The sequence below is a fragment of the Pipistrellus hanaki genome (genome assembly GCF_964339955.1).
Source record: "Pipistrellus hanaki genome assembly, chromosome: 2".
Lineage (NCBI taxonomy): Eukaryota > Metazoa > Chordata > Mammalia > Chiroptera > Vespertilionidae > Pipistrellus > Pipistrellus hanaki.
The window spans coordinates 156402739-156430265 of record NC_140504.1 but is presented as its reverse complement, the minus strand read 5'-3'; the positions used below and the strand labels follow the sequence as shown (position 1 = coordinate 156430265).

At 42.8% G+C, this 27527-nt stretch overlaps 1 protein-coding gene and 1 pseudogene across 5 annotated transcripts in view; one reads left to right on the top strand and one right to left on the bottom strand.

The window, feature by feature from the left end:
• The window catches only part of AK4 (adenylate kinase 4), a gene marked incomplete at its 3' end in the record, with an annotated part of 64821 nt that extends 43826 nt beyond the window's left edge, over positions 1-20995 (top strand). For 3 of the 4 annotated variants that reach the window (XM_084871388.1, XM_084871387.1, XM_084871385.1), the window contains 3 exons: positions 11514-11686; positions 13907-14025; positions 15784-20995. In XM_084871388.1, the coding sequence (XP_084727514.1) occupies positions 11514-11686; positions 13907-14025; positions 15784-15898 (407 nt within the window). Of the gene's footprint in view, positions 1-11513; positions 11687-13906; positions 14030-15783 lie in introns of those variants that run through there. The other variant, XM_084871386.1, reaches the window with a different exon arrangement.
• Positions 20996-25924: 4929 nt separating this feature from the next.
• On the bottom strand, positions 25925-27046 carry LOC311618048 (small ribosomal subunit protein eS6-like; annotated as a pseudogene). The gene has a single exon. The product of its transcript is annotated as a small ribosomal subunit protein eS6-like (transcript).
• Between the last annotated feature and the right edge of the window lie 481 nt (positions 27047-27527).

Below are 27527 nucleotides of genomic sequence, written 5' to 3'. Positions count from 1 at the left end.
CTGGAATATTTATCTTGTCTTTATCAGTGAGTCAGTAAGTAGTGGTAATAGCATATCTAGGTTTTAAAATTATTTATCATAACCTACAAGCTCCTTTGGAGCAGGACCCATTTATTACTCAGAGTCTAGTAATAGAGGAGTCAACCAGTGTCTCAGGGGGGTTTCAGTGGGTCGGAAGTGGGTCCCAGGGCTCTCCGTGCAATGGAAATGTGGAACTCACAAAGTGATATGGTATAGCCTGAGCTCTGTTTGCCAACATCTGGAGCACAGCTGCTTCTTATTTTTTTCCCTTCCGCCTGTCAATAAAAACTGGATGAAGTGGAATATGGATGTCTTAGATAAAGATAAAGTAATTATAAAATGAGAGACAAGGTCCTCATAACACAGGTTTTGATGGGGATTACTTTTAAAAAATATGTATGTTTTATTGAGTTTAGACAGAGAGGAAGGAAGAAGGAGAGTGAGAAACATCAGTGAGAGAAAATCATCAACATCCATTGGCTGCTCACTGCATGACCCAGGCATAGGCCCTGGTCAGGAATGGGCCACACTGGTCTGGCCAATTGTGGATTACTTTTAACTTGCTATCGAGGCTTCGGGTTGAAAGCAGCCTTCCCTAACCCAACGGAAGACTGTGGAAGAATAACTGAACTGCCTGCTTTCAACTTCAGCTAATCACTCGGTTATTAATTGGGATGAACCATGGGTTGCCTTTGCAATTTGGTTCTTGCTTTCCCAGCGAACTGGGAAGAGATAGGTGGTCTCTTCCTTGTTGGCCCCAGATCTTTATTTTTTCAATTACAGTTTACAATTAGTATTTTTTTAAATTAGTTTTAGGTGTATAACATAGCGGTTAGACAATCATAAACTGCACGAAATGTTCCCCTGATATTTCTAGTACCCCCTTGGGACCATACATAGTTATTACAGTAGTAGTGACTATATTTCCTAGGCTATACTTTACATCCCCATGACTATCTTACAACTACCAATCTGTACTTCTCAATCCCTTCACCCTTTTCACCATGTTCCCCAAACCTCCTCCTCTCTAGCAACCATCAGTCTGTTCTTTGTATCTATGAATCTGTTTCTGTTTTATTTGTTCATTTCTTTTGTCCTTTGGATTCCTCATCTCTGTGAAATCATAACGGTGTCTGCCTTGCTCCGGCTAACTTATTTCACGTAGCCTAACACCCTCTAGGTCCATCAATGGTAAGACTTTGTTCTTAACGGAGGTAGGAAGGGGGCCTGATGTTGCGTGGCCTTTTCACAAGCTGCCAGTCTTAGGCGGATGCTGCCCTTCAGAATTTTGTTTTCATCGAGTGGAGGGAATGTGGCAGTGGACTCTGGCTCGGCGCCCTTCCTCTGGAGTGAATGCACTCCAAATTAGAAAAACAGAAGCGTCCTGGTTCTCTGTTTCCTTCCATCGCGACAGCTTGTTGCTGTGGCACCAGCTGCCCTCCTCTGGTGCTTGGTATGGGGCTGAGGGGAGCACTGGCCAGCACTTCTGGGAACGCAACGCCAGTCAGGAATGCAGTGACATCTCCCTGCACTTAGTGAATCTTTTTTTGGGGTGATGGTGATGGTGGTGGTATCTAAAAATGCAACCTACTGTAGGAACCATAATTCCTGATAGAGCATGCCAGATTTGGGGAGAAGGTTAACTGCATACAATGTTAGCTTTCAATGCGGATTGGCTGTTTGATTAATCAGGACAGAGCAGCTTTTCTAGTCTGGGCTGTGAGACGAGGGATTGCCTAGCCTAGTACGGAACCATGAGGTCAGTTTTTCACACTCCTGGTGAGAAAGCAAGCGATGGAACAGTGTCATGTGTAGTTAATGGGAAGGGAAACAAGCTTTCTGTGTTTAAAATGTGATCTCTGTTTTACGGAGCCTATTGATTTTTTTGTGTGTCCTCAACAATTACTAGACTATATGCACTTAGAATAGGTTGTCTAAGGAAGCTGGAATATGCTAGTCATTTAGAAAGCACATCTTTTGAGAATTACTTTTAGTAAAACTAAAACCGTACCAGACTTGGTTGCAGTTCTTTCTAAAAGGAAACATTATTAATGCTGCCACCTGTTGACAGAATTTGAGTGTGCATCTAGTCCACTGGGTCCATAATCCTGCCCACCAGGAATACAATTTCAGGAATAAACACAGCCTCAAACCTCAAGGAGCTTCTATTTTTTAATAGAGGCTATAGCAAGCACATTTAAAGAAGAATACACACCCTCAGCTGGAGCGGAAAACTCTCCTTGGGCTTACCAATGTAATCAAAGCCTGCCTACTCTAAATCACTTGAGAGATAATATCTTATATACTTTTACACATGCATTGAAATACTTTCATGTTCAAAATGGCCATTCTGTTACAAGATTTCCACAGATCATGCTTCATTATAACACTAGTGACCTGGTGCATAATTTGTGCACGTTGAAAGGAAATTAATTAGAAGGTGCCTGGTGGGATGGGACTGGGCAAGAAGGCTGGACATGCCCTGGAGCCAACCTTCCATGGTCCCTCCCCAGTGTCTGCGGAGTGGGTGGGGTCTCTCCAACTGGTGGGGTCCCTCAGCGTTTGGGGGATCTGGCCAAAATTGGCTCTCCAACATCTCCCGAGGGGTTCCAGAGTGTGAGAGGGTACTCTGCAAAGTTTCTGTCATATCGGGTGTGCAGTAAACCACATTTGGGGCCAACAGTGCCCCAGCAACAACATAACCCATGGCTGAACACGCGGCCCTGCGAGGAACTGGGCTCCCTTCTCTCTGGTTTCAGGGTGCATCACCTGAGAACCGCTGCTGTCAAGTCACTGCAGCTTGGCAACTCCTGCATTGAGCATCTGACCACTGGTGGTCAGTGTGTGTCATAGCGACAGGTTGGACAGTTGGACACTTAGCGTATTAGCCTTTTATATATATACTAGAGGCTCAATGCATGAAATTCGTGCATGGAGGTATGTGTCCCTCAGGCCAGCTTATACCCTCTCCAGTCTGGGACCCCTTGAGGGCAGTTGGACATCCCTCTCATAATCCAGGACTGCTGGCTCCCAACTGCTTGCCTGCCTGCCTGCCTGCCTGCCTGCCTGATTTGCCCCTAACTGCTTCTGCCTGCCAGCTTGATCACCCCCTAACCACTCCCCTACCAACCTGATTGACACCTAACTGCTCTCCTGCCGGCCCAATTGCCCCTAACTTCTTTCCCCTGTCCTCCTGGTCCCCCCCAACTACCCTCCCCTGCAGGCCTGGTCACCCACAACTGGCCTCCTCTGCTGGCCATCTTGTGTCCACATGGGGCAGCCATCTTTGACCACATAGGGGCAGCCATCTTGTGTGTTGGAGTGATGGTCAATTTGCATATTACTCTTTCATTATATACATCTACTGTTTGCATATTATTCTTTTATTTGATACGTCTACTGTTTGCATATTACTCTTTTATTTGATATGTCTACTGTTTCCTTACAAATCCTAATATCCTAGAAATTCAAAGTACTAAGGAATTCCGTCTCAAAGCTGGAGTAGTTCTCTAGAAGAGAGCCTGGATCAGTGGATAGAAATTGTTAACTAAATGTATTCAAGAGCAAAAAATCATATCTCTTCCAAGTTAATATGACCATCTCATGTCCTGATGCAGGGACATTCTTGCTTGACAGATTTCCCCTAGTCTTGATACTGTGCTCCTCTGACATTTTCACTTTTCAAAATGTGGACAGATAATGATGGCTTAAAATGTGCTGGTCAGATTGTTCCTTATCTGACCTTTGTTCTTGGCAGCTGATCGATGTGAAAATTACACCTGTACTATCATAATTTGCTCAGCCCAATTTGAGACACTGGAGCTGCTGGGAGGCTGGAGCTGCCACACCTGCAGTTTCATATGGGGTGCCCTGAAGCCTTTGAGTTAGGAACTATAGGCTGGAGAACCTCCTCAGAGTCTTGCAGACAAACAAACACTGCTATTCACTGCATGGAGCCTTTGCTAAATCAAGTGACAGAAAGCCTGACTCTAGACTGGTGACACTTCACCCCAAACTTTAGTGGGAGCCCCAGCCCATCCTCAGGGCCTTGGTGACAACTCCAGAGATTAAGACACCACATCCACCTTGAAAATTATGCTGTTTGGGGCTAGTCACTTTCAAATGTGCTTTCATCCCTATGACACTAAATGTCTTTTTTGAATCCTCTTCCCATTACTGACTCTCCTTCTCCTCCTTCCTCCTGATTTTCGACTCTTTCACTGTCCCCTCTGGAACCCTCTTTTCTTATAGTTTTCTCCACGTGCTCCTTAGCTGTTTGCAGAAGGCTCCTTTTCTGCCTTAAAGGAAACCTGGTTTTCTGTCTCCCTACTGCCTCTTTGGTCTCTGGCCACACTTTCTTTAGAGGTTAAGACCGTGGACAGGAATGGGATAAACAAGTGACTGGTATTACTGAATCTGGAAAGATTGGCCTCCAATTGGGACCTCCCTTCTTTGTTTTCCTCTCATGAAATGGTTTGTATCTGCTTAGAAGTGGTATAAAGCTTAACCCACAAAATGGGGCCGATGAAAGAACTTACCACTACACTTCCACTATTCTTGCCACTGAGAAGTTTGGTGGTTTTTTATCAAACGGGGGAAATATTAACTTGACCTGAATACTTTTAAAAATACCCATCCTGATCCTGTGCCTAGATGCTGCAATCTAGGAAGCCTGGGATGGAATGTGGACACCCATAACTTTTATGTTCTCCTTTAAATCTTCCCTGACAATTTTGATGTGCTCCATCAGTTGGGAAACCCTTGAAGTTGTGGAATGATTGATTTCTGTTGTTGGTACTTTGTAACCAGTGATTTTCAACCCTTTTCATCTCATTGCACACATAAACTACTAAAATTCTGTGGCATACCAAAAAATATATATTTTTGCCAACCTGACAGGAAAAATTGGTATAATTTTGACTCATTCACACTAGATGGCTATTGTTGTGTTGACCATTGTTATATTTTTAGTTGACAAAGGGAAAAGAGGTCAGTGTCCATGACTAAGTGGTCAGGTATTGCATATTGTAAAAAGTCTTGGTGGCACACTGGCTGAAAATTGCTATTCTAAACTATTGAAATGGTTGCATTCCAATAATTTTTAAAAAAAATAGTTTTTTGTTGTTCACTGTTTTTCTTTTCTTTTTTAAAATATATTTTATTAATTTTTTACAGAGAGGAAGGAGAGAGATAGAGAGCTACAAACCTCGATGAGAAACATCGACCAGTTGCCTCTTGCACACCCTCTAGAGGGGATGTGCCCGCAACCAAGGTACATGCCCTTGACCGGAATCGAACCCGGGACCTTTCAGTCCGCAGACCGATGCTCTACCACTGAGCCAAACCGGTTTCGGCGCATTCCAATAATTTTAACTTTCCTTAGATTTTTGTATTTTCCATGGTTCTTTTAACTTGAACCTATTTTGAGGTTGGAAGGACATAAAAGCCACTGCCCTGTCAGAAGACCTGTAAGACTCCAGAGTTAACTATTTTCTCTGTCCTTAGCAGTTCAGAATGTGAGTGCCCAGTAGGTAGGGGTTACCCAAAATAAATTTCAAAGCTGTTCATTCTGAGTTCAGTTTATTTTGTGTGTATGCGCATTTTCCAGCCATTCCTCCAGAGGGCCCCCGACTTCAGAAACAGCTGGGAAGCTGAGCAAATTGGCTTGCAACCTCGTTAGACAAGAAACATTAGCCAGTAATAAGATTTGAGCTTTCATTTATTGGGACAACTCCTATTCTTTCCTACTCCTTTTTTCAGCTGTCAGCCTCTATCCGAAGGAGAGCAAACAATGTTTTCTTGTCAGGGTAGTGACTTGTGATGCTAGAACACAGGACTATTGTGGCTGAGAAATCAGGCCTGTGGTAGCACGATCTTTAAAATTCTTTACTCAGACTTATCAGTATAAAAATGTTGAGTGTATACAACTTCAATATGTAGAGATTTATGTGTAAATTGTGTTCATACAATTTGATTATATACCTTATAAAATGTGTCCTCCAAACAGAAGCTTAAAAAGAATGAGGAAAAAAACACAGTAGAAACTATTATCCTCCTTCTGTGCTCTAGTCAGGGCCACTGGAAGCTACTGCTTTACAAAATGGCCTTTTAAGAAAAGGATCTGAGAAAGGAACATTTTAAAATATATATATATTTATTGATTTCAGAGAGGAAGGGAGAAGGAGAGAGATAGAAATATCAATGATGAGAGAAAATCATTGATTGCTTGCCTCCTGCACAGCCCCTTCTGGGGATTGAGTCCGCAACCCAAGCAAGTGCCCTTGACCGAATTGAACCTGGGACCCTTCAGTCTGCAGGTCAATGCTCTCTTCACTGAGACAAACCAGCTAGGGCTGCAAAAACATTTTTAATTCCAGCTGTCATCTTGAAGATTTGTGAAGAGTGGGCAGGGTCTGGCAATCATTGAGAGAGTGCTTTCATGTGGAAGGCTCACTGTCTTCTCTTTGCTGGGGTTTCAGTGAAGAATGTACCAGGCCCAGTACCAGAAAGCTCATCTTCTAGGCCGGCATAGGGTGCAGCGTAGGGGGAGTGAGTCTAGTCTAATAGACTAGACGAGTGGTCGGGAAACCATGGCTCACGAGCCACATGCAGCTCTTTGGTCTCTTGAGTGTTCTAATGCCACTTCTTCAAAATAGACTCACCCAGACTGAAAACTGACTTCTGCATGTAGGCCACGATGTTTCAATCACACTGTACATGGTATTTAGTGGAAGAACCACACTCAAGGGGCCAAAGAGCCAAATTGGCTTATGAGCCTCTGTTTGCCGACCACTGGACTAGACTAATAGACAGCATAGCACCAAGGCCTGCTCCCAAGATTTTCTCTGTGGCATCCCCAATCCGGGATCTAGCGAGATGTTGGGGGAAGGAGTAGTTGAAAGGATCTGTTTGAGGGTGTGTGTGTGTAGTATTGTAAATGTATTTTCTGGGAAAGATAAAGGAGGCTTGGCTTTATCAGGACTCTTCTTAGACTCTTTTCCCACCCTCCAGCGTAGATTGAATTGAGCCCTGAGGGCCCATGTGGATCTAAATCATGTCCTTGATAACACAGACAATCACATTGCTATCTTCCTGGTAGTTATTATATGTCTGGGGCTCAAGAACACAACCAGGTGCTATAAAGCCACAATTATAAAATTCAGTTTGTTTTTAAATTTAATAAGCAGAGAAGTTATTTAATAAATTGACATTTAAATCAGTCAAACCATTTCATATTAGAAAGAATGTTATATATTGAGTTTACAGAGCTCAAAAGAGTAATATAATTTCATATGATTAAATTAGGGTTTTAAAATGAGTTAGACTGGTCAAATAATATGGTCCCTGAATGGAAAATTGGAAAAATGGAAAACCAGTGTTACATTCAAATGTTGGCCCACTGTGTGGCAGGCATTACTACCCAAGGCCAAGGTTTCCATGGTGTACTTGATTTGGGCAAACACGATTTGACCTTTCACTTCCCTCAATGCCAGCTAGTCATAACTGGATCTAATAGAAATTATGTTGAGATTTTTAAAAATCTAAAAGTTAGCTATTCTTATTTTAAGAAAAATTTTTTTAACATTTTCATTAATTTCAGAGAGGAAGGGAGAGATAGAAACATCAATGATGAGCGAGAATCACTGATCAGCTGCCTCCTACACTCCCCACTTTAAAGAGCCCCACACTGGGGTCAAGCCTACATGTGCCCTGACAGGGAATCGAACCATAACTTCCTGGTTCTTAGGTCGACACTCAACCACTGAGTCATGCCAGCCAGGCATAGTCAATAATTCTTTATTTTTTTTTTTTCCCCATTCTGAAAACACTATGTTCACAATTAGAAGGAAAAAAAAAAGTGTGGAAGAGTAGAAAGGAATCACCCATATTTTTGTTGCAAAGGAAAGCCACCATGAACATAACTTTCCAGCATAATTTCCCAATGTGTGGGTGCCTTCATATGAGGGGGATGCTTAGCCAGAGGCAGTGTGACTGGATGCTACAAGGTCAGAAACACAAGGTCTCTGTTGAATTTCTGTGTTGAAACCAGCCTGAATGCAAGCTAGGTCAGAAGAGGATAGCTATAAGGACATGAAAGCAGTTTCTTCTAATGCTATCTGTGAAGCTGGAACAACCGTTTTGCATAGGGGGAACACGTGTATACCTCGGGTCAGGCACATGAAAACCAGTGAACTCAGATGTTACCTGCAAGATAAGCCTTTTCCCACTTCTGTGTGAACTTGTTCTATTTTTGCTTGTCATGAGAATAGTGTTGGAACATACTGCATGTTTGGTTCTCTCTGTTGTTGTGTCTTTTTTTGGGGAAAGAGACGCAACTTAATTTATATCCCTTCTGTAATACTAGTAAACACCATCAAAAGTTATATGCTAGTGCCATTGGATAGTTTACCTCATTGGAGAAATTGGAAAGGAAGTCCCAAGGGAAAACCGGAACAAACTATCTATAGTGAAAGTTCAAATTTATTTCCCCCCCAATTGATTGCAAAACAGTCCTTTGGTCAAATATAATAAAAACAAATTGCTAGAAAAGAGTAGAAGAATTAAAAATTCAACCCCTAACTGACTCTAGAATTGCTATGAAATTCCTGACTGCTTTGTTTTGTTTCTGTACTTATTGTGACCCAGACTTGCCAATATTTGAATGTAGCAGTAGGGTAGTTGTCTTCAAATTTTCCACTCAGTAATCATACTTATTTGACTAGTCCAACTCATTTTAAAAGTCCTAATTTAATTCCATGAAATTATATTACTCTTTTGATCTCTGTAAACTACAACCTTATAATAAATATAAGCAAGTTTAACAGGGCATAAACTTTGGAAATATGGCCCTCTACTAATTTGCCCATCTGTGCTGATTGTTTTAAGAAGGCATAGCAATGATCAAAAGTCCCTTATCTCAGGAAGTGATGTAGGGATAGAAAATAATTCTAACAAATTATTTATAGTAATAAATAATAGAAAATAAAAAGAGTAATGAGATAGAAAATGGGAGAAGAATGGGGCTATTTTTAACAAATATATTTTTATTGATGTCAGAGAGGAAGGGAGAGGGAGAATGAGATAGTAACATCAGTGATGAGAGAGAATCATCGATCGGCTGCCTTCCGCACGCCTCCCACTAGGGATTGAGCCCACAACCTGGGCATGTGCCCTTGACTGGAATCGAACCCAGGACCCTTCAGTCCTTAGGCCAAGGCTCTATCCAGGGGTCCTCAAACTTTTTAAAGTGGGGGCCAGATCACGGTTCCTCAGAGAGCTGGAGGGCCGGACTATATGAACTACTAATCCCTACTGTAACACCTTGGCTGTGCTCACTGCCCAAAAAACCTGGCGGGCAGGATCAGACTCCCCTGGGGGCTGCATGTGGCCCGCGGGCCATAGTTTGAAGACCCCTGCGTCTATCCACTGAGCCAAATTGGCCAGAGTGAGAATGGGGCTATTTTAAATTTACTATTCAAGAAGTCTCACTGAGAGATATGCACATATGTCCCAAATGATAAGGAGTCAGATCTGCAGGAAGAACATTTTGGGAATACAGCAAGTGCAAAGGTCCTATGGCAGAGGTATTCTGTGGCACCTTCAATGACAGAAAAAGAGCTAATGAGGCCTGCAGAGAGCAATATCGAAAGTAAGCTGATGTGGCTGAAGGCAACTTTGGGCTTCCTGTCACTTGATAATGGGCAAATGAAGAATAAATTAGAGAAGGGTAGATAAGGAAAATGGTATCATAGGCAGCCTGAAAGTGAAATTGTGGGAACAGGTGAGCTAGATTGCAACTGGGAAACATGTAGAACCCAGGAAAGGCAGGAATTTCATGCACGACTTAAATAAAAAAGTCCTGCTACGTGGAGAGGCGGCAAGAAAGACCGTTTCTTTATGGGGAAGATGATTGATGTGGAGCCTGAGAGGGATTTGGAGAGAGGGGGAGTCAATAAGGAAGGCTTGGAGGGGCAGTACTGGAGTTTTCAGCAGTCGTTGGTACCTGAAGCTGTGGGGGGATTTGATCACATTTAACCCATAAAGCACTCTGAAAATCTTGACATTGATACCACTTTAGAATTTCAACACAGAACGTAAGCCATTCATGATTGAACAACTGACTTCCTGCAGTAGGAAAAGGAGTTCTTTGAACAGCGAATGTTCCAGGGCCAGGAAGACCTTTCTTTACATTGTCATCTTGTTATTTCCATGGATGGAAAGGTGGAGATAGGCTGGTGTCCTTACCTGAGTGGTTTAAAAAGTTTATCTTCTGGATATTGCACTTCCTGTTATAATTTCCAATCAGCTTTCCATTCTCCTAACTCTCCTAAAATGTTGTAAAGGCCATTTAAAAAAAGCAAACCTGATATTAGATACAGAAAGATTTCAGGAGCAGACAGCCTGAAGTGATTCTTCTTAGGAAAAAATATACCACTGTGTAGTCCAAGTTCACCCAGCCAAACTTGGAGTAACGTTTAGTGTAGGTTAATCCCTGGGGGCAGAGGTAGGGGCGGGGGAGAGAACATAATTTAGAGTTATCTAACTCCTGAGGTTGCCTTTAAGAAAAAAGGGAAGAGATGTGCATGAGCCCAAATTCAGTTTTGCTGTTTTTGTTTTCCCACCTGTGGAAAACCGAGCTGGATTCATAAATTTTGTAGTATCCAGGTAGTTTTAAGACCACCAGTTCTTTTTGAGAATGGACTTTTGCCCACCTTGTTAAGGTACAGGCTCAAATGAAGCCTGGGTGAAAGCCTACTTTAATCCTACACACACACACACACACACACACACACACACACACACACACACACTTTTATGGTAACCTAGGAATAATATACAGTGGGTCCTTGGGTTACGTCGGAGATCCGTTCCTGTGGCGACATAATGCGATTTTCACCGTAAGTCAGAACCTACCTATATGAGCGCCTACATCACTCACATGGCGCACCTACACAGCAGTAATGAAGTGAAACAGTAAAAAAATTTAAAAGAAAGATAACAATTTCTGACCTTGTGGTAAATAAGTAATAAAAAACATAAAGCACATATACATACGTCGAAATGACAGAACTTTTTTTTTTTTAATAAATAAATGGGAGATGGGCCATGTAACCACAAAATGACATAGGTCGAGTCCGACGTAACCAGAGGACTGCCTGTACTTAAAAGTTTAGAGCTAAGAAGGCGCAAACACCGCTTTGACCCTTCACTTCTTTAGCGGAAGAGGAGCTGGGGGTGATGTAACTTGTCCAAGTCACACAGGTAGTTAAGAGCAAAACTGGAACTGGAGCTGGGATTTGTCTAGTGACTTTTAGTTTATTGCACTTTCTACTTTTATCATGTGGCTCCTTAGCCCCGTGGACTCCAAAAGCTGGACCCACTTTGGAAAGTAGCCTGTTTTCTTCTCATTAATTTTGGGCGTGGGTTATATTTCAATGACTAATTGGAATTGAGAAATGTCTTGTGTTTGTTGTGTTCTGTTTGGCATTTAGGTTTTCCCATGACATTAGTTCAGGCTGAAGCCCTAGACAGAATCTGTGACCTGGACCTCGTGATCACTCTGAACATCCCATTTGAAACACTCAGAGATCGTCTCAGCCGACGTTGGATTCACCCTCCTAGCGGGAGGGTGTATAACCTGGACTTCAATCCACCTCTCGTGCACGTAAGAATATACAAAGTGCGCTCACAAACAGGACTGAACCAAGACATTTTAGTTTTGAGAAGTGGGTAAAAGATAGGAAGGGACTATTGAAAAATGAGCAAATATACACAGCCAACCAATATTTAAGAGGCTTATTTACTAACTAGTTAAGGAATGTAAATTAAAGTTTATAACATCAATTGCTGAATGGAATTTTAGAAAATTAAAACATTAAGGATGCCTTGCTAGCTAGAAGTTCAATAAAGTTCCAGTGAGTCTTGCTCATTTGGGCTGCACACTAGTCTCCATTTTTTAAAAAAATTGATATTCTTTTTTTAATATATATATTATTGATTTCAGAACGGAAAGGAGAGAGTTAGAAATATTAATGATGAGAGAGAATCATTGATTGGCTGCCTCCTACATATCCCCTATTGGGGGGGATCGAGCCCACAACCCGGGCATGTGCCCTTGGCCGGAATTGAAACAGACTCAATCTGCAGGCCAATGCTCTTATCTACTGAGCCAAACTGGCTAGGGCCTAGTCTCCTTTTTAAGTCTTCTTTTTAAATGTCAGTAGCTCTGGAATTTCTTTATCAGATTTTTTCTCTTTTCCATCCCAAGAAGCTGCCAGCAGGGGAAAACATTGGGTGGGGAAGAACGTTCTGAAATGCATTGACGTCTAGCACAGATGCTTCGCATTTTGGCTCTGCCTAGAACTGCTTTTGCAAAGATTCTCATAAAATTTGAGAAGATTTAACACTTTCCAAAGACTGGGTTTCCCAAAAAGAATACCTGCAGTTACATTGCCGCTTCCAAAGACAGCAGTAAAAGTGCTTGTCTGGGCCAACTCGACCAGCCCCTGGGGTCTGAGAGCTCCCCCAGAAGGACAGTGCTGCTGCCCTCGCATCCTCCTGCTCTTTCCAGAAGCAGCTGTATTTGCTGGTGCTCTGAAGGCCTGGAAATGACTTCTGAGCTTTGCAGCCAAAGAGGGGAATATAGGTGATGTATAGCCTCTCCCCTCCCCATCGCTCGCCTATTGTGTCAGGGTAGCAGCAGTGGAATACACACGTGGCTCACCAATAAGTCATCAGTGTAAATTATGTACCAAGACCCTGAGCTGTAATGGAATTGTAGTGAGTTTCAAATTTATAGCCAGTTTCTGATTATCCAGTTGAGTTGCCTGAGCACTTTGGTTCTGCTCTAGCCTGCCTTTTGACAGATTTATTTCTTTCGACTATCTCCCCTGGTGCAGAATGGCCCTGGACTTGGGAGGCAAAATTCTGATCTGTCCAATTTGCTATTTCTATGTAGGATTCCTAAGGAGGTTAAAATACATTAAAAAAATCAGGGTTTTTTTTTTTTTTTTATTGTCATTTTTCAGTTCTCAGAATGTTTGTTCCTGATTATCATGAGTGTATGATTCATGCCTATTTTAATTTACGTTTAGTAAGAAAATTCTTTTTTTAATCCTCTCCCAAAAATATTTTCCCCATTGATTTCTAGACAAAATGGAAGGAAGGGAAGGGGAGAGAAACATCAATGATGAGAGAGAGGCACATTGATCTGCCATTCCCTCGCATACATTCTGACTGGGCCTGGGATTGAACCTGCAACCTAGGCAGATTCCCTTGACTGGTAATCCAACCCATGGCCCTCTGGTCTCCGAGCTGATGGCTTAACCACTGAGCCAAATCGGCCAAGGCTAACTTACCTTAAGATAAACCATTATCTGATTTAGTAAAATAACCTGTGTGAGAGTACTCTTAGAAAAGCTACATGATAGAATTTGAAAGTTTGCTGAGACAGGACTGAAAAGATCTTCTTGGTTAGTGCTTTCTCTGAGTAAATGAATTGTTTCCTTGAAACAGTTCATTTTCTATATTAAGAACTCGGGCTTTAGAGAGCATCTCCATTTTGTTGAAAGGTTGCTTGTTGGCAGAAGGAGGCTGCATGGAAATTTAAACTGAATTGACGGTATCATTTATCAACAGCACAGGAACCTGTTTGGAAAGATCTGAGAAGTTAATAAAGATTTAATGTCAGCTCTCATGAAGTAGGGTTTACATGCTGCTAAGAGTGCCATTTCTTTTCAAGTGCCTTCCCTGTTACCATTGGTGCCCAGGGATAACCATTATGTGGTGGGAATCAAAGGTGAAGACATGGTTTTCACAGGAAAGTGTTTTACTATGGAATGGCCTGACCAATGCCCATATTAACATGTTTCTCTGGCATTTGTAGGGGGTTGATGACGTCACCGGTGAACGGCTGGTCCAGCAGGAGGACGATAAGCCGGAAGCAGTCAACGTCAGGCTAAGACAGTATAAAGAGGTGGCCAAGCCTGTGGTTAATTTATACAAGTGAGTGCGCTTCAGTGTTTTTGTGGCAGTCGGCCAATTAGAGAGGTCTGGAGCCTTGTGGGAAGGGTCTTGGGTAGAAGTGGGGGGATGTTTCTTTCAGCGAAATAAGCCCTAAAAGCCTAGCACCGTGGTCGGCAAACTGCGGCTCTTGAGCCACATGTGGCTCTTTGGCCCCTTGAGTGTGGCTCTTCCACAAAACACCACAGCCTGGGCCAATTTATTTTGAAGAAGTGGCATTAGAAGAAGTTTAAGTTTAAAAAATTGGCTCTTCATTGGCTTGAGGACTGGAAGGTCCCAGGTTCGATTTTGGCCAAGGGCATGTATCTTGGTTGCGGGCACATCCCCAGTAGGGGGCATGCAAGAGGCAGTTGACTGATGTTTCTCTCTCATTGATGTTTCTAACTCTCTATCCCTCTCTCTTCCTCACTGTAAAAAATCAATAAAATACATATTTTAAAAATAATTTGGCTCTCAAAAGAAATTTCAACCATTGTACTGTTGATATTTGGCTCTGTTGACTAATTAGTTTGCCGACCACTGGCCTAGCACATTCCCAGGATGAAATGCTGGAGTTGTTTGTGGGAGACAATGTCCAGTATAGGCTCTGACACCTGATCATCCCTGTCCAGTTGGAAATTGCATCTAGACTTAATGTCAAAATGTAAAGCATTATTTCAGCCATTTAAAAAGGAAAATGAAAATGCCACACACAAATATCTTATTCAGATATAAGATTAGAAGGGACTTTTTAAAAATATATTTTATTGATTTTTTTTTTTTTTTAAGAGAGGAAGAGAGAGGGATAGAAAGTCAGAAACATCAATGAGAGAGAATCATCGATCAGCTGCCTCTTGCACACCCCCTACTGGGGATGTGCCCGCAACCAAGGTACATGCCCTTGACTGGAATCGAACCTGGGACCTTTCAGTCTGCAGGCCGACGCTCTATCCACTGAGCCAAACCGGTATCAGCTAGAAGGGACTTTTGGCCTAGATGTGTCTGGAAGGAGTTTTACAAAGAAAAGCTAAAACTATAAGTTGTGGATTACAAATTCAAATGGCTAAAGGGGCCAGGCAGGTCCTGGAAATGAATGTCAACAGAGAGGGTGGTGGGGGATGGGGGAGGTAGGAATGGGGGTGTGCAGGGTCAGTTGAGTGACAGTTGAACTGTGTGGCTTCTATGCAGTTCCAGTCAGTTATCACCACAGGGGTCCCCCCAGGCTCCGTGTGACCAGTGATTCCTGTTTTCCAAGAGAAGCAGACATCTGGCTCTTGGGTGGGAAAATTCCCAGTTTTTATATTAGCAACAATGAAACCCGTCTGCGGATCTGCATTCTGAACAACAGTGGACAGCTTGTGCTGTGATCCATTTCTGGCCTGTAGCCTCCAAACAACTTAGCCATCCTTTAGGTCAGAGGTTCCTGATCAGATTACTGTGACTCATTCCATATTTTACCATCATGGTGGTAATTTGGGTTTTAGAGTACCAAATTTTGTCCGTGGTTCCCTTTTGAGAAATGTGTCCTGAGGCAGACTTGATATTGTCCCCAAAGAGTAATGCTCTTCGATATGTTTTAAAGGGGAGGAGAACAGGGGGCACTGTGGCCAGCATGCCAGAATTGTGAAAGCTATGGCCTTGGTTAGACCCCACAGTGGGGGGTACTGATCACGCGGGAAGGGGCCACTTGTGCGCTTTGCAGCGTGGGATAGAGACTATACAATGGTGCTGGCATTGTACCTACTGGGCTTTGTTTTTCAGGTCCCGAGGAGTGCTCCACCAGTTTTCTGGAACGGACACTGACAAAATCTGGCCCTGTGTTTACACGGTTTTCTCGAACAAGATCACGCCCATTCAGTCCAGAGAAGCATGCTGAGCCCGGCCAGGGGAAGAACCTGCAAGATGTGTTTTCTCCCCACAGGTGTTTCCGTTGTATGTGTAGTGTGGTCCCCAGTAGAAGCCAGCTGACAGAGCTTGCAGTATCTTTTCTAGTTTAAAGGATGAACTTATGTGAAGACTGATGAGTGAAAGGAGGCCACGGAGGGGCTGTCCTCTGCCCTTTGGGAAGAAGGGTCGCCCGCACACGTTGAAGATGCCTCTGCACCCGCCCGGCAAGCCCTTCGCAAGGAAACGAGGACAGGCTGGATTTCAAACGCTGTATAACCCAAGCTCCAGCTGATTTTTGACCTTCATGTTGCCATAGTGGCAGCCTTTTTACATGTGGTGGTGGTCTCTTGGTTCTCCCCACCCCCTAATGGCTGTTGAACCCTAGCACCAGTGGCCTGAGGATGGCAGGGCTGTAGGCCAGGCTTTGTCCACGTTCTCTGGTAGATCTTCCCCTGGAGACAAAGAGGTTGAAGCCAACTGCTCGCAGTGGTCACTTCTCTGACTTTGAGTGACTGTACCCACAACTCATTTCATTTTTTATTTTTTGGTTAAGAGAGGCATCTCCCTTGCATCCATGCTCCATAGAAGCTCTGCTCTTCAGACATCCTGGAATGAAAGGATTTGGCTCCTGCTATTTTTATTAGATGGTTGCCTCCCCTCACTTTCTCCCTTCAGATACTTATTGCTTTTAGCCCGCCGAGATTCCTTTGTAAGAGCGGAGAGCGAGGGGATGATGTCAGATCACCTGATGCACCAGAACTGAGCTCTTTGAGGATCTACTTTATACTGCTGATCTGACTCGCATGGGAGGGCACTGTTCCTTTTTTTTTGGTGGGGGGGGGGGGGGATCGTCCTTGTAAATCCTCAAAGTAAGAAATACTCACCTACATAAATGTTAAAAGATCATATCTTATGTACTAGATGTAATTAAGACCATAGGGAGTTACTGGACTAGAAGAATTGTTTACTTTTTATTCAAGATTTAAGAAAAAAAGTATTTTGAAAATGCTGCTAAATGTTGACGCCGACCGTGTTTTTCTCCCGTGAGTGAGGTGTTGGCAAAGGGAGTGGAGCCTGTGGGGTTGCCGGAACACGTTGCACTAGCTGTGCCTAGACTAAGGACGACAGCTTTACAATGACGAGAAGACAAAATCTTAATTTTTTTTCTTCTCCAAAGATTCTATAGGGTGGCCATAAAGTCTAAAAAGACAGATAACACTATTCTGTCATTCGCTGTAATATAACATCAATAAATCACTTGTTAACTCTTTGCTTGGTTTTCAGACTTGGTGGCCACCTTGTATAATTCTTGCTCTCCTCTGGGAAGAATAATGAAGTTTATTCCTGTTGCCTTAAAAAAAATATATCCCTCTTCATGCATTGTGATTTTCCCCAGCAAGGGTCCTTTACTGTTGTTCCTGGGAGGGCCTTCAGTGGACTTAGCGCCTTTGGCCTCTTTGGGAAAGGGTAGGAAATGACCTGATCCCTGATTCCATCTTCCTTCATCCTTCACTCCCATCTCCCTTCCAGGAAATAACAACTGCAGCCTGTGACACTGTGTCCCACGGTGTTGCTGTTTCTGAGACTGCCCACCAACCGGGGTGGCCTTTTGCTAGGTGAGACCAAAAAAAGTCACACACCTTTTCCATGGTCTTTGGAAGACGATGCTTGTTTCATGCTCAGTGGTCTCAAAAAATACATATTTCTGGTTTTCTTCAGCACTCCTTCAATGATTTTGTAAAAAAAAAAAAAATTTTGAAAATATTTTGTGAAAAGTAAAATCCAAGGGACAGCTTTTCTTTTTTTTAAATAACTTTTTAAAATATCTTATTGATTTTTTTACAGAGAGGAAGGGAGAGGGATAGAGAGTTAGAAACATTGATGAGAGCGAATCATCGATTAACTGCCTCTTGCACACCCCCTATTGGAGATGTGCCCACAACCAAGGTACATGCCCTTGACTGGAATTGAACACAGGACCTTTCAGTCTGCAGGTCGACGCTCTATCCACTGAGCCAAACCGGTTTTGGCAAGGAACAGCTTCTCTTGGTTTCCATTCTAAGGAGCCCCACACACAGCTCCTTTACCATTATGCAGAAATCGTTTGGATAGTCTGAGATACCTCCCTGTTCTCACATGCTGTGATTCTAACCAGCTCTCAATTCACTTTCTCTCCATTATCCTGAAAGATGTCCCACTTGTTTAGAACTTGACTGTTGCTGTGTCTAATACCCATTAACTTTAATGCAAGCATTAAATAGGTACCACTTATCAAAGGCCTACCGACTGACGTGCAGTTTCAGGGCCTTTAGTTGGGACAGAGATAGGTTTATAGCTGTTCATGGAAAACAACACAATAATAAAAAATGCAGGATCAAACTTTCATGCCCTCACAACTGTGACCCACCCTGCAGTTCATGTTTCCAGCATCCTAGGAGATAAGCACGATCCCACATTTATAAAAGAAGGCTAGGTCAGAGAGGTGAGGGGTGTGGCCCAGGCCCCTGCTGCCAATAAACTGTAGCCAGGACTCACGCTCAGGTTTTCCTGACTCTGCAGCCGGAGTTTGCTCCTGGATGTCAGCCATCTGTTTTCTGAGAGAGCTTGCTTGTTTTTTTTTCTTGTATTCAAGAGTGGCCTCACATAAGAAATAGTCCCCTAAGTGACATTCCACTTTACATGGTACTGTTCTTAGTTTTCCCTTTGCTTACGCAAAGGAAGCTGCTAGAGGAAAGTCTGAGCCTTAATACTCCTCAGAAACGATTCATTTATAAACAAAATAAAAGGCTGTTACTGTAGGCTGGCTTGAGTCCTGGCTAATCTATGGAGAAGGGAAGCTCGTGTCCCTCACCAACTCTTGTGTCCATGATTTTGTGTCCTTAAAGGGACCATTACCCTTTAGCTACCCTCAGCCATGCCGCTCACAGGTAGGTCACGGCTCTTGGGAGCCTCACTTCTTTCCTGAGATTAAAACAAAGCACTCGCTGTGACCCCAGACAAGGCCCTGATAAACTGGTTCTCCCTAAAGTGCTAGTAGGTGAACCAATGGTGAGTGTGCACCTAACAGGGTAACCCTGGCTTGACACCATTGTTCTCTATTACATTACCGGGATTTGAATGCCAAATCCACACCGTCGCCTGCCATCTGATGTGGTGGCGCTGCTTACCATACACAGTTCTGGTCAATCTGGAGACTGACTTCCTGTTCTCTCCACCTTCCCCAGGTCATTCCCTGTCCCCTCCAGGAGCCATGCTCAGATGTGTCCCCTTCCTTCCTTCCCCTCCTATCACCCTCCCCCTCCCCCCAACCCTCAGGGAAGGGAAAGGAAAGAAGAGCAATGAGTGAGAGAGGTGGTGCTGTGGCTTTTCCGCCACTCGAAATGTTGAGGCAATAATGTTGGAAAGATTTTAGTTTACTGGAACCTACGTTCAGTATTTGACTGTAGCAGTTTGTCCAAACAATTCACGGGCATGCTGGGGGTATTTATAAGCATCACCAATTTCCAAGTGTTAGGGTATAGGCATTCTTAGCAGGTGCTGGTCATTGCTATTTTATGCTAGGCGCATTACATGCATTGTCTAATGAAATCCTTAACAGTTACCCTAAATGATATTTCAATGATCTTGCCTCCTGGTATTTAAGAACGGAAATAATCCTGTTTACATGAACTCTTTTCATGGACCTATAGGGATTAATCAGGAAATGAAAAGGGCCTTTTAGGTACCTTTCTTTAGTTTGGGCTCTCCTTTCTCATTAGTAGGGAAAGCAACGTTATTTGCTCCTGCCTGGAACCTTTGTTTGTGGCGCTCTGGTGCTGAGACCGGAAATGGGCCCTCACGGGGGTCCCAGTGGTAGTTGCACACTGTATACATGGAGGGCACGTGTCTCATCTGTACTCTGCCTGCGTTACAGCATCTCGGGAGGTATCCGTACCTACCTGATGAATTTTGCTCATCACCTTTAACAGACAGCAGTTACATTTTCTTGCTGCAGTTAATTTTGCCAGAGGCCATTCATAAGGCAGATGATGTTCATCTCTTCCCCTCCATTTTTAGTAGCTTCCTTGTGTCTGTTTGGTGTCTCAAAAGAAGAATGTGGTCTTGTCATAAGTTGCCACCCCTCTCCGTATTTAACGGGCCCAGTCTGGTTTCCAGAGAGAAGTGTGCATGACCCAGATGTCAGTGACCCATGAGGCCATATTTCAGCTGTGAAGAAATATCTGCTTCCTGCACCTGTTGAGGTGTATTATAATTACAATTGTTTATAAGTGCCATATCTTATCTTTCTTTCAGCAAATTGCACAGTTCTTGCCAAAATAAATGCCATTATCTAAGTAGTGTGTGTGTGTGAGACAGAATGACAGAGATAAAGATGGTAAAACATTTCAAAAAAGGAGAAAGCTCTGGTATGGCATGGATATTTCTCCCTTAGTGATAATTAGGCTATCCCGAGAAGTTCCGTATCTTTGAAATAAAAGATTTCCTGCTTCAAACTTTTCGAACAGCAGGGCACCCCGATGATTCTCCCTGGGGTTAATTTTTTGCCTAACTCCATTCCATTAAAACTTTTTTCTTCATGTTGAAGCTTTGGATATGCAGTCAGAAATGTACTCAATAGAAACAAACTGAATTGTGTTTAATTTATAGAAAAGGGAAGAAAAACAAAAACTCGGTCTTTATGTCAGTGCCAAGGCATCAGGGGTCAGAGGGCCTTTCTAGTTTTATGAGAATTTGTACTACTGATTTTTATATACTCTTGTTTTTGAGATGAACGGATCTCTGGGGGAAATTGAGTTCCAATGGCATTTCACTGTGATCCCTCTCAAGCTCAAATCAGTTCTCCAACCCAAGGACAACTTGTCTCTGGTTTGCTGCCTGTGAACCCTCAGCTCGCTTTCCCAGAAGTCATGTGTTTACGATGAGTCAGTGCTTTTCCTCAGGAAGAGCCCTATGTGCTTAATGCAGACTATAGAAACCTAACCTGTAACTGTTCTAACTGTTCGTTGTATTATTATTTTTACTTTCTTGCTTGAAGCTTATTCATACTTTTTGATTTGATAGAAATAAAGTTGTTTTCTGCTTATAACTAGTGAGTTCATTTAACATTTGGATAGCTTTTTACACTTGACCATCTACATCTTCACACAGATATCCTCATCCGTGCCACTGCAAGCACTCCATTATCCTCCAGCTCACCGATTGGGAAAACAGAGAACACGGTGTTGCCTGGATAAGTTGGTGGCAGGGCAAGATCCTGAACCCGAGAGTCAGGATCCCCAGTCTCATTTTCTTTCCTGCTGCACCATGTTGCCTCATTTTGTGTACCCTCCAGCACCTTGTTTGTCCAGCACTTTATTTTTCACATGTTCATGGACATGAAAACCTTATTTGTGAAACAACTGCATGATGGGAGCAGGTCACATCATCATATCCTACACAGATTCTATGCTATAGATTAGGAGACTGGATCAAAGTATGTGACTCTTAGGTTGCAGCGTTTGGGGCTACCAGCAGAAGAAACCTCAGCATGCCCATCTGGCTGGGTTGGTTGGCGCTGGGGAGGAAATAGAGCCTCCACCGGAGGAACCCCCTACAATAGGGAGGGAGCAAAGCTCTGGCTTCTCCCAGCCTCACCCTCCCTTTTCTCCCGTGGGTGCAGAAGCAGCTGACAGAAGCCTGAAAACGTGTTCTACAGGTTTCCACGCCCCTGGAAAGTTGAACTGGATATGATGGCAGCGCGGCGAATTGTATTAAAGTTCAAGCCCTTCATCTTTTTGTTGTTGTAAATCCTCTCCCGAGGATACTTTTTCATTGATTTTTAGAGGGAGTGAAAGGGTGGGGAAGAGACCAAGAAACATCCATGTGAGAGAGACACATGGATTAGTTGCCTTCCTCATGCTCCCCAACAAGGGCAGGGATTGAGCCTGCAACCAAGGTACCTTGATTGGAATCAAACCCAGGATCCTTCAGTCCGAGGGCTGATGCTCTATCCACTTAGCCAAACCTCTGGGGCACGCCATTAGTATTTTAAGAAGATTTTTCATCTTTGCCCCATTGGCTTCTTGCTGGTGCATATGATTTGCTTTAGCCAATGGAATGTGAGAAGTGAAGTGTGTCACTTTGAAACAAAAGCCTGGGAGTTTTAAGAGCCAGAATGTGGACACAAATCTCATTCTGCAATGAGCCTGGAAGGCTCATGGGGCTTTTCTTTCAACCTGGATCTTAAAGTGAAGACATGGAGTCTGGGATGCAGCCGATCCACAATGCAAAAATAAACCTTTGCTTTTATAAGCCACTGAGATTTGGTACCACAGCATATTTAGCCCAAGCTGACTGATCGAAATGAGCCTAGTATATGTCATCCAGTTATAACTTTGATTCTTTATCAAGCACTATTAGGCTCTAGGGATGCAAAGACGAGTAAGACCTGGTTTTTACCCTTTACTTCCTCAGTCTCCTGGAGGAGATGGGCATATGATTACACAACTCTACACATAACCGTTGGATTTAGTCACTGAATTCTATCTGAAAGGACATGAAGTTGCTCTTGGATGACCAGGTAGAGACCAGGGAAGAGCTATTTGAGTTTAGTGATGCAGGAAGGGAAACCTAAGAGGAAGGTGAGGCAGGTCTGGGAGTTGAAGATAAGATTGAGTTGTATTGGGAAGTTGTGTGGACCTGTTCTTAACTGCACACAGTCCAGTCCTGTCTCTATGCCAGAAAGTGATTCATCAGGTTTGCACGATAGCATTGTAATTGTACTAGTGGTCTGACTAGGATGTGGACATTCAACAAAAGGGAATGGTTCAAAGAGTCCCAAATGCCTCCAGGCAAGAAGTCTAGAAGCTAAATGACTGAAATGGGGACAAGTATGAGGCAAGGGCTATGAGGAACTATTTCTAACTCGGGAGTCACTACTCAGCTCTGGATGATTGTTAGCACCTCAGGAATACTGCCCAATCATTCAATTTGTGAACAGAAACCAGAAATGTCTTCTTGGTGAAGTCTTATGTTTAAATGTTGCAATTTAAATTTCATAAAACGGCACAGGCCAAACAGCTTATCCATGTTGGGGCTTCTGCATTAGAGACATAGGAGGTAGGGATGAGAGTTTTTGTGGCTAGATAGGTATCTATGAAGTAAGGAGGTAGGCGTTATAAGGGCAGAGAGTCTAAAGGGGAGGATTTTTTAGCTTTGACAACAATGACAAAATGCATGGTTACATTCTCTGCTTTATCAGAGAATACCACCTATTCAAAGAAGTCACCTGAGTTTTTTACTCCAGAGTTAAATTGAGTGGGTTTTTCCCATATTCATTTCAGCCAGTTAGTACATAAACATCCAATACTAAATAAAAACCATACCTGTACTTGGGAGAAACTTATGTAAACTATATGTTTATGTATGTGTGTGTTTTATATACATACTAGAGGCCAGTGCATGAAATTCATGCACTCGGGAGGGTTTCTCTCAGCCCAGCCTGCACCCTCTCCAATCTGGGACCCCTTGGGGAATATTCAACTGCAGCTTTAGGCTCAATGGATCGGGATTAAGCTTGCAGTTGGACATCCCTCTCACAATCTGGGACCTCTGGCTCCTTAACTGCTTGCCTGCCTGCCTGATTGCCCCCTAACTGCTCCCTTGCCAGCCTGATTGCCCCCAACTACCCTCCCCTTTAGCTTTTCTGTAAATGGGAAAATTTCTAAATATTACCCATTAAAGATGCTATTCATTAAAAAAATTGCATTTCACTGTACCAAATGAAGAGAGCTGTCTTGAACTAAAAATAGTAAGCCACCCTAATTCTTGAACCACACCTGTAGAAACACTTGGTCCAGGAAAATCCATGTCTTAGAAATAAACAGAAAAGGGAAGTCAACATCCACACAAAGTTACTCTAAAAAGAAAATAAATTGAGAATAAAAATTCTTCAGCTGAAGAAAACAAGACCCAATCTTAAAGCAGAAACAGGGGTCCTCAAACTTTTTAAAGTGGGGGCCAGATCACGGTCCCTCAGAGAGCTGGAGGGCCGGACTATATGAACTACTAATCCCTACTGTAACACCTTGGCTGCGCTCACTGCCCAAAAAACCTGGCGGGCAGGATCAGACTCCCCTGGGGGCTGCATGTGGCCCGCGGGCCGTAGCTTGAAGACCCCTGGATAGCATAACATTCCAGTGTGAACAAATGTTGTTAGATAAGCAATAACAGATATGAAAAAGCACCACAAATCATAAAATCACAAATTAAGAAGAGAATTGGGCACAAAACAAAAATACATAAAATAAAAATTGATTGAACACAGAAAAGAAAATGAAGAAAAAAACAATCCTAATCTCAAAATTAGGATTAAATTAAAAGATGCACAAAAAAGTAAAAGTTTTAAAAAATACTGTATACAAAATAAATATGGAAAAGTGAAATGAAAATTTCCAAGATACTAAAACAAAAGAGGAAAAAGCAAAAAGCTTCGAAAGAAAATATAGCTATAGAAAACAAAGAAGATATAACTAAATTCTCTAGAGAAGAAAAAAAAAATACATCAAGACCAAGATTAAAAGCTACAATCCAATAAAAACATACAAAAACAAATAAATCCTGAATCTACATATTGAAAAATATATAGAGTGGAATGATGAAATTGACTCAGTAATGTCAACATTAGGACATTCTACCATGTCCAAGAAAACTCCTATAAACCTTCTGGCAAAAAGACCAAGCAATTTTATATATGACTAGAAACAACAAAGAAGCAACATTTTCATCATGGAAGGAAATTCTGAATCAAGGATTTTATATCCAGTCAAGCTGACCTTCAATTATCAAACAAATGTGGCAAAAAAAAAAAAAAAAAATGTTTATGGTTGTTGACTCTGGAAGAAGGGCACTAGAGGCAGTATTCCTTTAGCTTTTCTGTAAATGGGAAAATTTCTAAATATTATATTGGGGAAATTTAAAAAAATTTTAAATAAGTATTGACTTTTTATAGATCTCTTATTTCCTCCCTCTCCCAGCCCCTGACAACAACTAATTTACTTCCTGTCTATAGATTTGTTTATTCAGGACATTTTCAGTATAGAAATTTCTTTTATAAATCAAATCATACAAGTGGCCTTTTGTGACTGGCTTTTTCACTTAGCACAATATTTCTAGGTGTATCCATGTTTTACCATGGATTAGTACTTTCTTCTTTTTTATGGCCAAATAATATCCTGTTGTATGGATGTACCATATTTTGTCCATTCATCATTGAACATGGGCTATTTCCACTTTTTTGTCTATCATGAGTAATGCTGCTATGAATATTTGTGTACACACTTTTATGTGGACGTATGTTTTTAATTCTTTGGGGTGTCTATATAAAAGTCAAATGACTAGGTCATATGGCAACTGTTTAACTTTTTAGGAATATCCAAACTGTTTCCCAAAGTGACTGCACCATTTTCCATACCTACAAGCAATGAATGTGGGTTTCAATTTCTTCACATCCTTGACAATACTTGCTTTTGTGTCCTTTTGATTCTAGCCTTCTTTCTGTGTGTGAAATGCCATCTCATTTTGATTTACATTTCTCTGATGATACTGAACATATTTTCATATTTCATTATTGGCTATTCGTACATCTTCTTTGGAGAAATGCCTATTTAAATCCTTTACACATTTTATAACTGGGTTATTTGTTTTCCTCATTGACTTGTAAGAATTCTTAAATTTTTTTTTGAGATTTGCTGTTTATTTTTATTTATTTGTTACTCTTAGAAAATCTCAGGGTTTTTTTGTTTTTGTTTTTTTTAAAATATATTTTTATTGATTTTGTACAGAGAGGAAGGGAGAGAGATAGAGAGCTAGAAACATCAATGAGAGAGAGTCATTGATCAGCTGCCTCCTGCGCACTCCCCACCGGGGATATGCCCACAACCAAGGTACATGCCCTTGACCGGAATCGAACCCGGGTCCCTTCAGTCCCCAAGCTGACGCTCTATCCATTGAGCCAAACCGGTTTCGGCGAAAAATCTCAGTTTTGACTGGACTCATACTTAAAGGTAGAAGCTCTCAGAGAGGGCAGCCGATGTCTCTTGGCAATTTGTTCTTAGCATTTTTCTTTGGCCTAATCCATTCTCTTAGCTAAATGTTTAGCATATTTTATGGCATTTTCCTTGTTTTTTCTTAGTACCTTGTTTCTTTAGCATCGTATGCTGGCTTTGGCGTTGCATGACACATGGAGTAACAAGACGCTGAATCTTGTGTGCTTTCATCCTGGGCTTCTTTCCTTCTTTGTTTAGGGGCTTTCTCAAAACATACTGGCAGACATCATCTTCTTCAGAGAGATTGAAAAGTTTGCAAATTCTGCTAGCTCTTTGGGCCCAGGCAAAAAGGCATAGTAGTATCAGTGAGACCAGGAATGTCTCCCCCCGCCCCACTTTTTTTTGTTTTACCATGACCAAGCTGAGAATACTGAGATTGGCATCCACAATGCAAACCTCGAACAGATTTGTACTTTTCCTCCCTAGCCCTCCTTGGTCTATAATAGGATTGCCCCTTACTAAGTAGCAGATGGACACGGATATGGGTCAAGACACCCTGCTTCATGAGGGAACCTCATTTGTCCTTCCCAGCACTAATTCGAACCACACAAGTCTCCATTCTTCCCCCAGAGCATCAGCAGCAACTTCTATGGCCCCATGCTTCTCATAAAAGGTACTAAGTTTGTATTCATTGACAACTTCAAGGAGTTTCTGGCAGCCAATGGTTAGAAAAGAGATGTTCAGCATCATCCTGAAGCATCCAACTGCCTCTGAGGTGCCACAAAAAAAGAGAAGAATTCTTTATATATACTTTTATCTATACTAATATAAGGATAATATGCAAATTGGTCTGGACACCCTCACAGTAACAACCGAACAGCAGGCTACATGGGGCAACCAGGCCAGCAGGGGGATTAGTCAGGGATGACCAAACTACTGAACAAGCAGACTGCATGGGGTGACCAGGTCAGCAGGGGGGTTAGTGAGGGATGACCAAACAACTGAATAGCAGGCTGCCTGGGGTGACCAGGCTGGCAGGGGGGTTAGTGAAGGACGACCAAATGACCAAACAGCAGGCTGTGTGGGGTGACCAGGTTGGCAGGGGAGGCAGTTGGGGGCAACCAAGCCAGTGGGGGGAGGGGCAGTTGGGGTTGATCAAACAAGCAGGGACAACCTGGCTGGCAGGGGGCAGTTGGGGGCAACCAGGCCCACAAGTGGAATTGAGGAGTGACTAAGACAGCGGAAGGGGGGGCAGTTGGGGGCAAACAGGCTGGCAGAGGGGGGCAATAAGGGGCAACCAGGAAAGCGGGGAAGAAGTTAGGGCCAATCAGGCCTGCAGGGGGGGGCAGTTGGGGGTGACCAGGTTGGTGGGGCGGGGGGGGGGGGGGGGGGAGAGTTAGGGGCAATCAAGCAGGCAGGCAGGTGAGTAGTTAGGAACCAGCAATCCTGGATTGTGAGAGGGATGTCCAACATCCCCTGAGGGGTCCCGGACATCCCCCAAGGGGTCTTGGGTTAGAGAGGGTGCAGGCTGGGCTGAGGAATCCCCCTCCATGCATGAATTTCGTGCACCAGGCCTCTAGTCACCTATAAGAT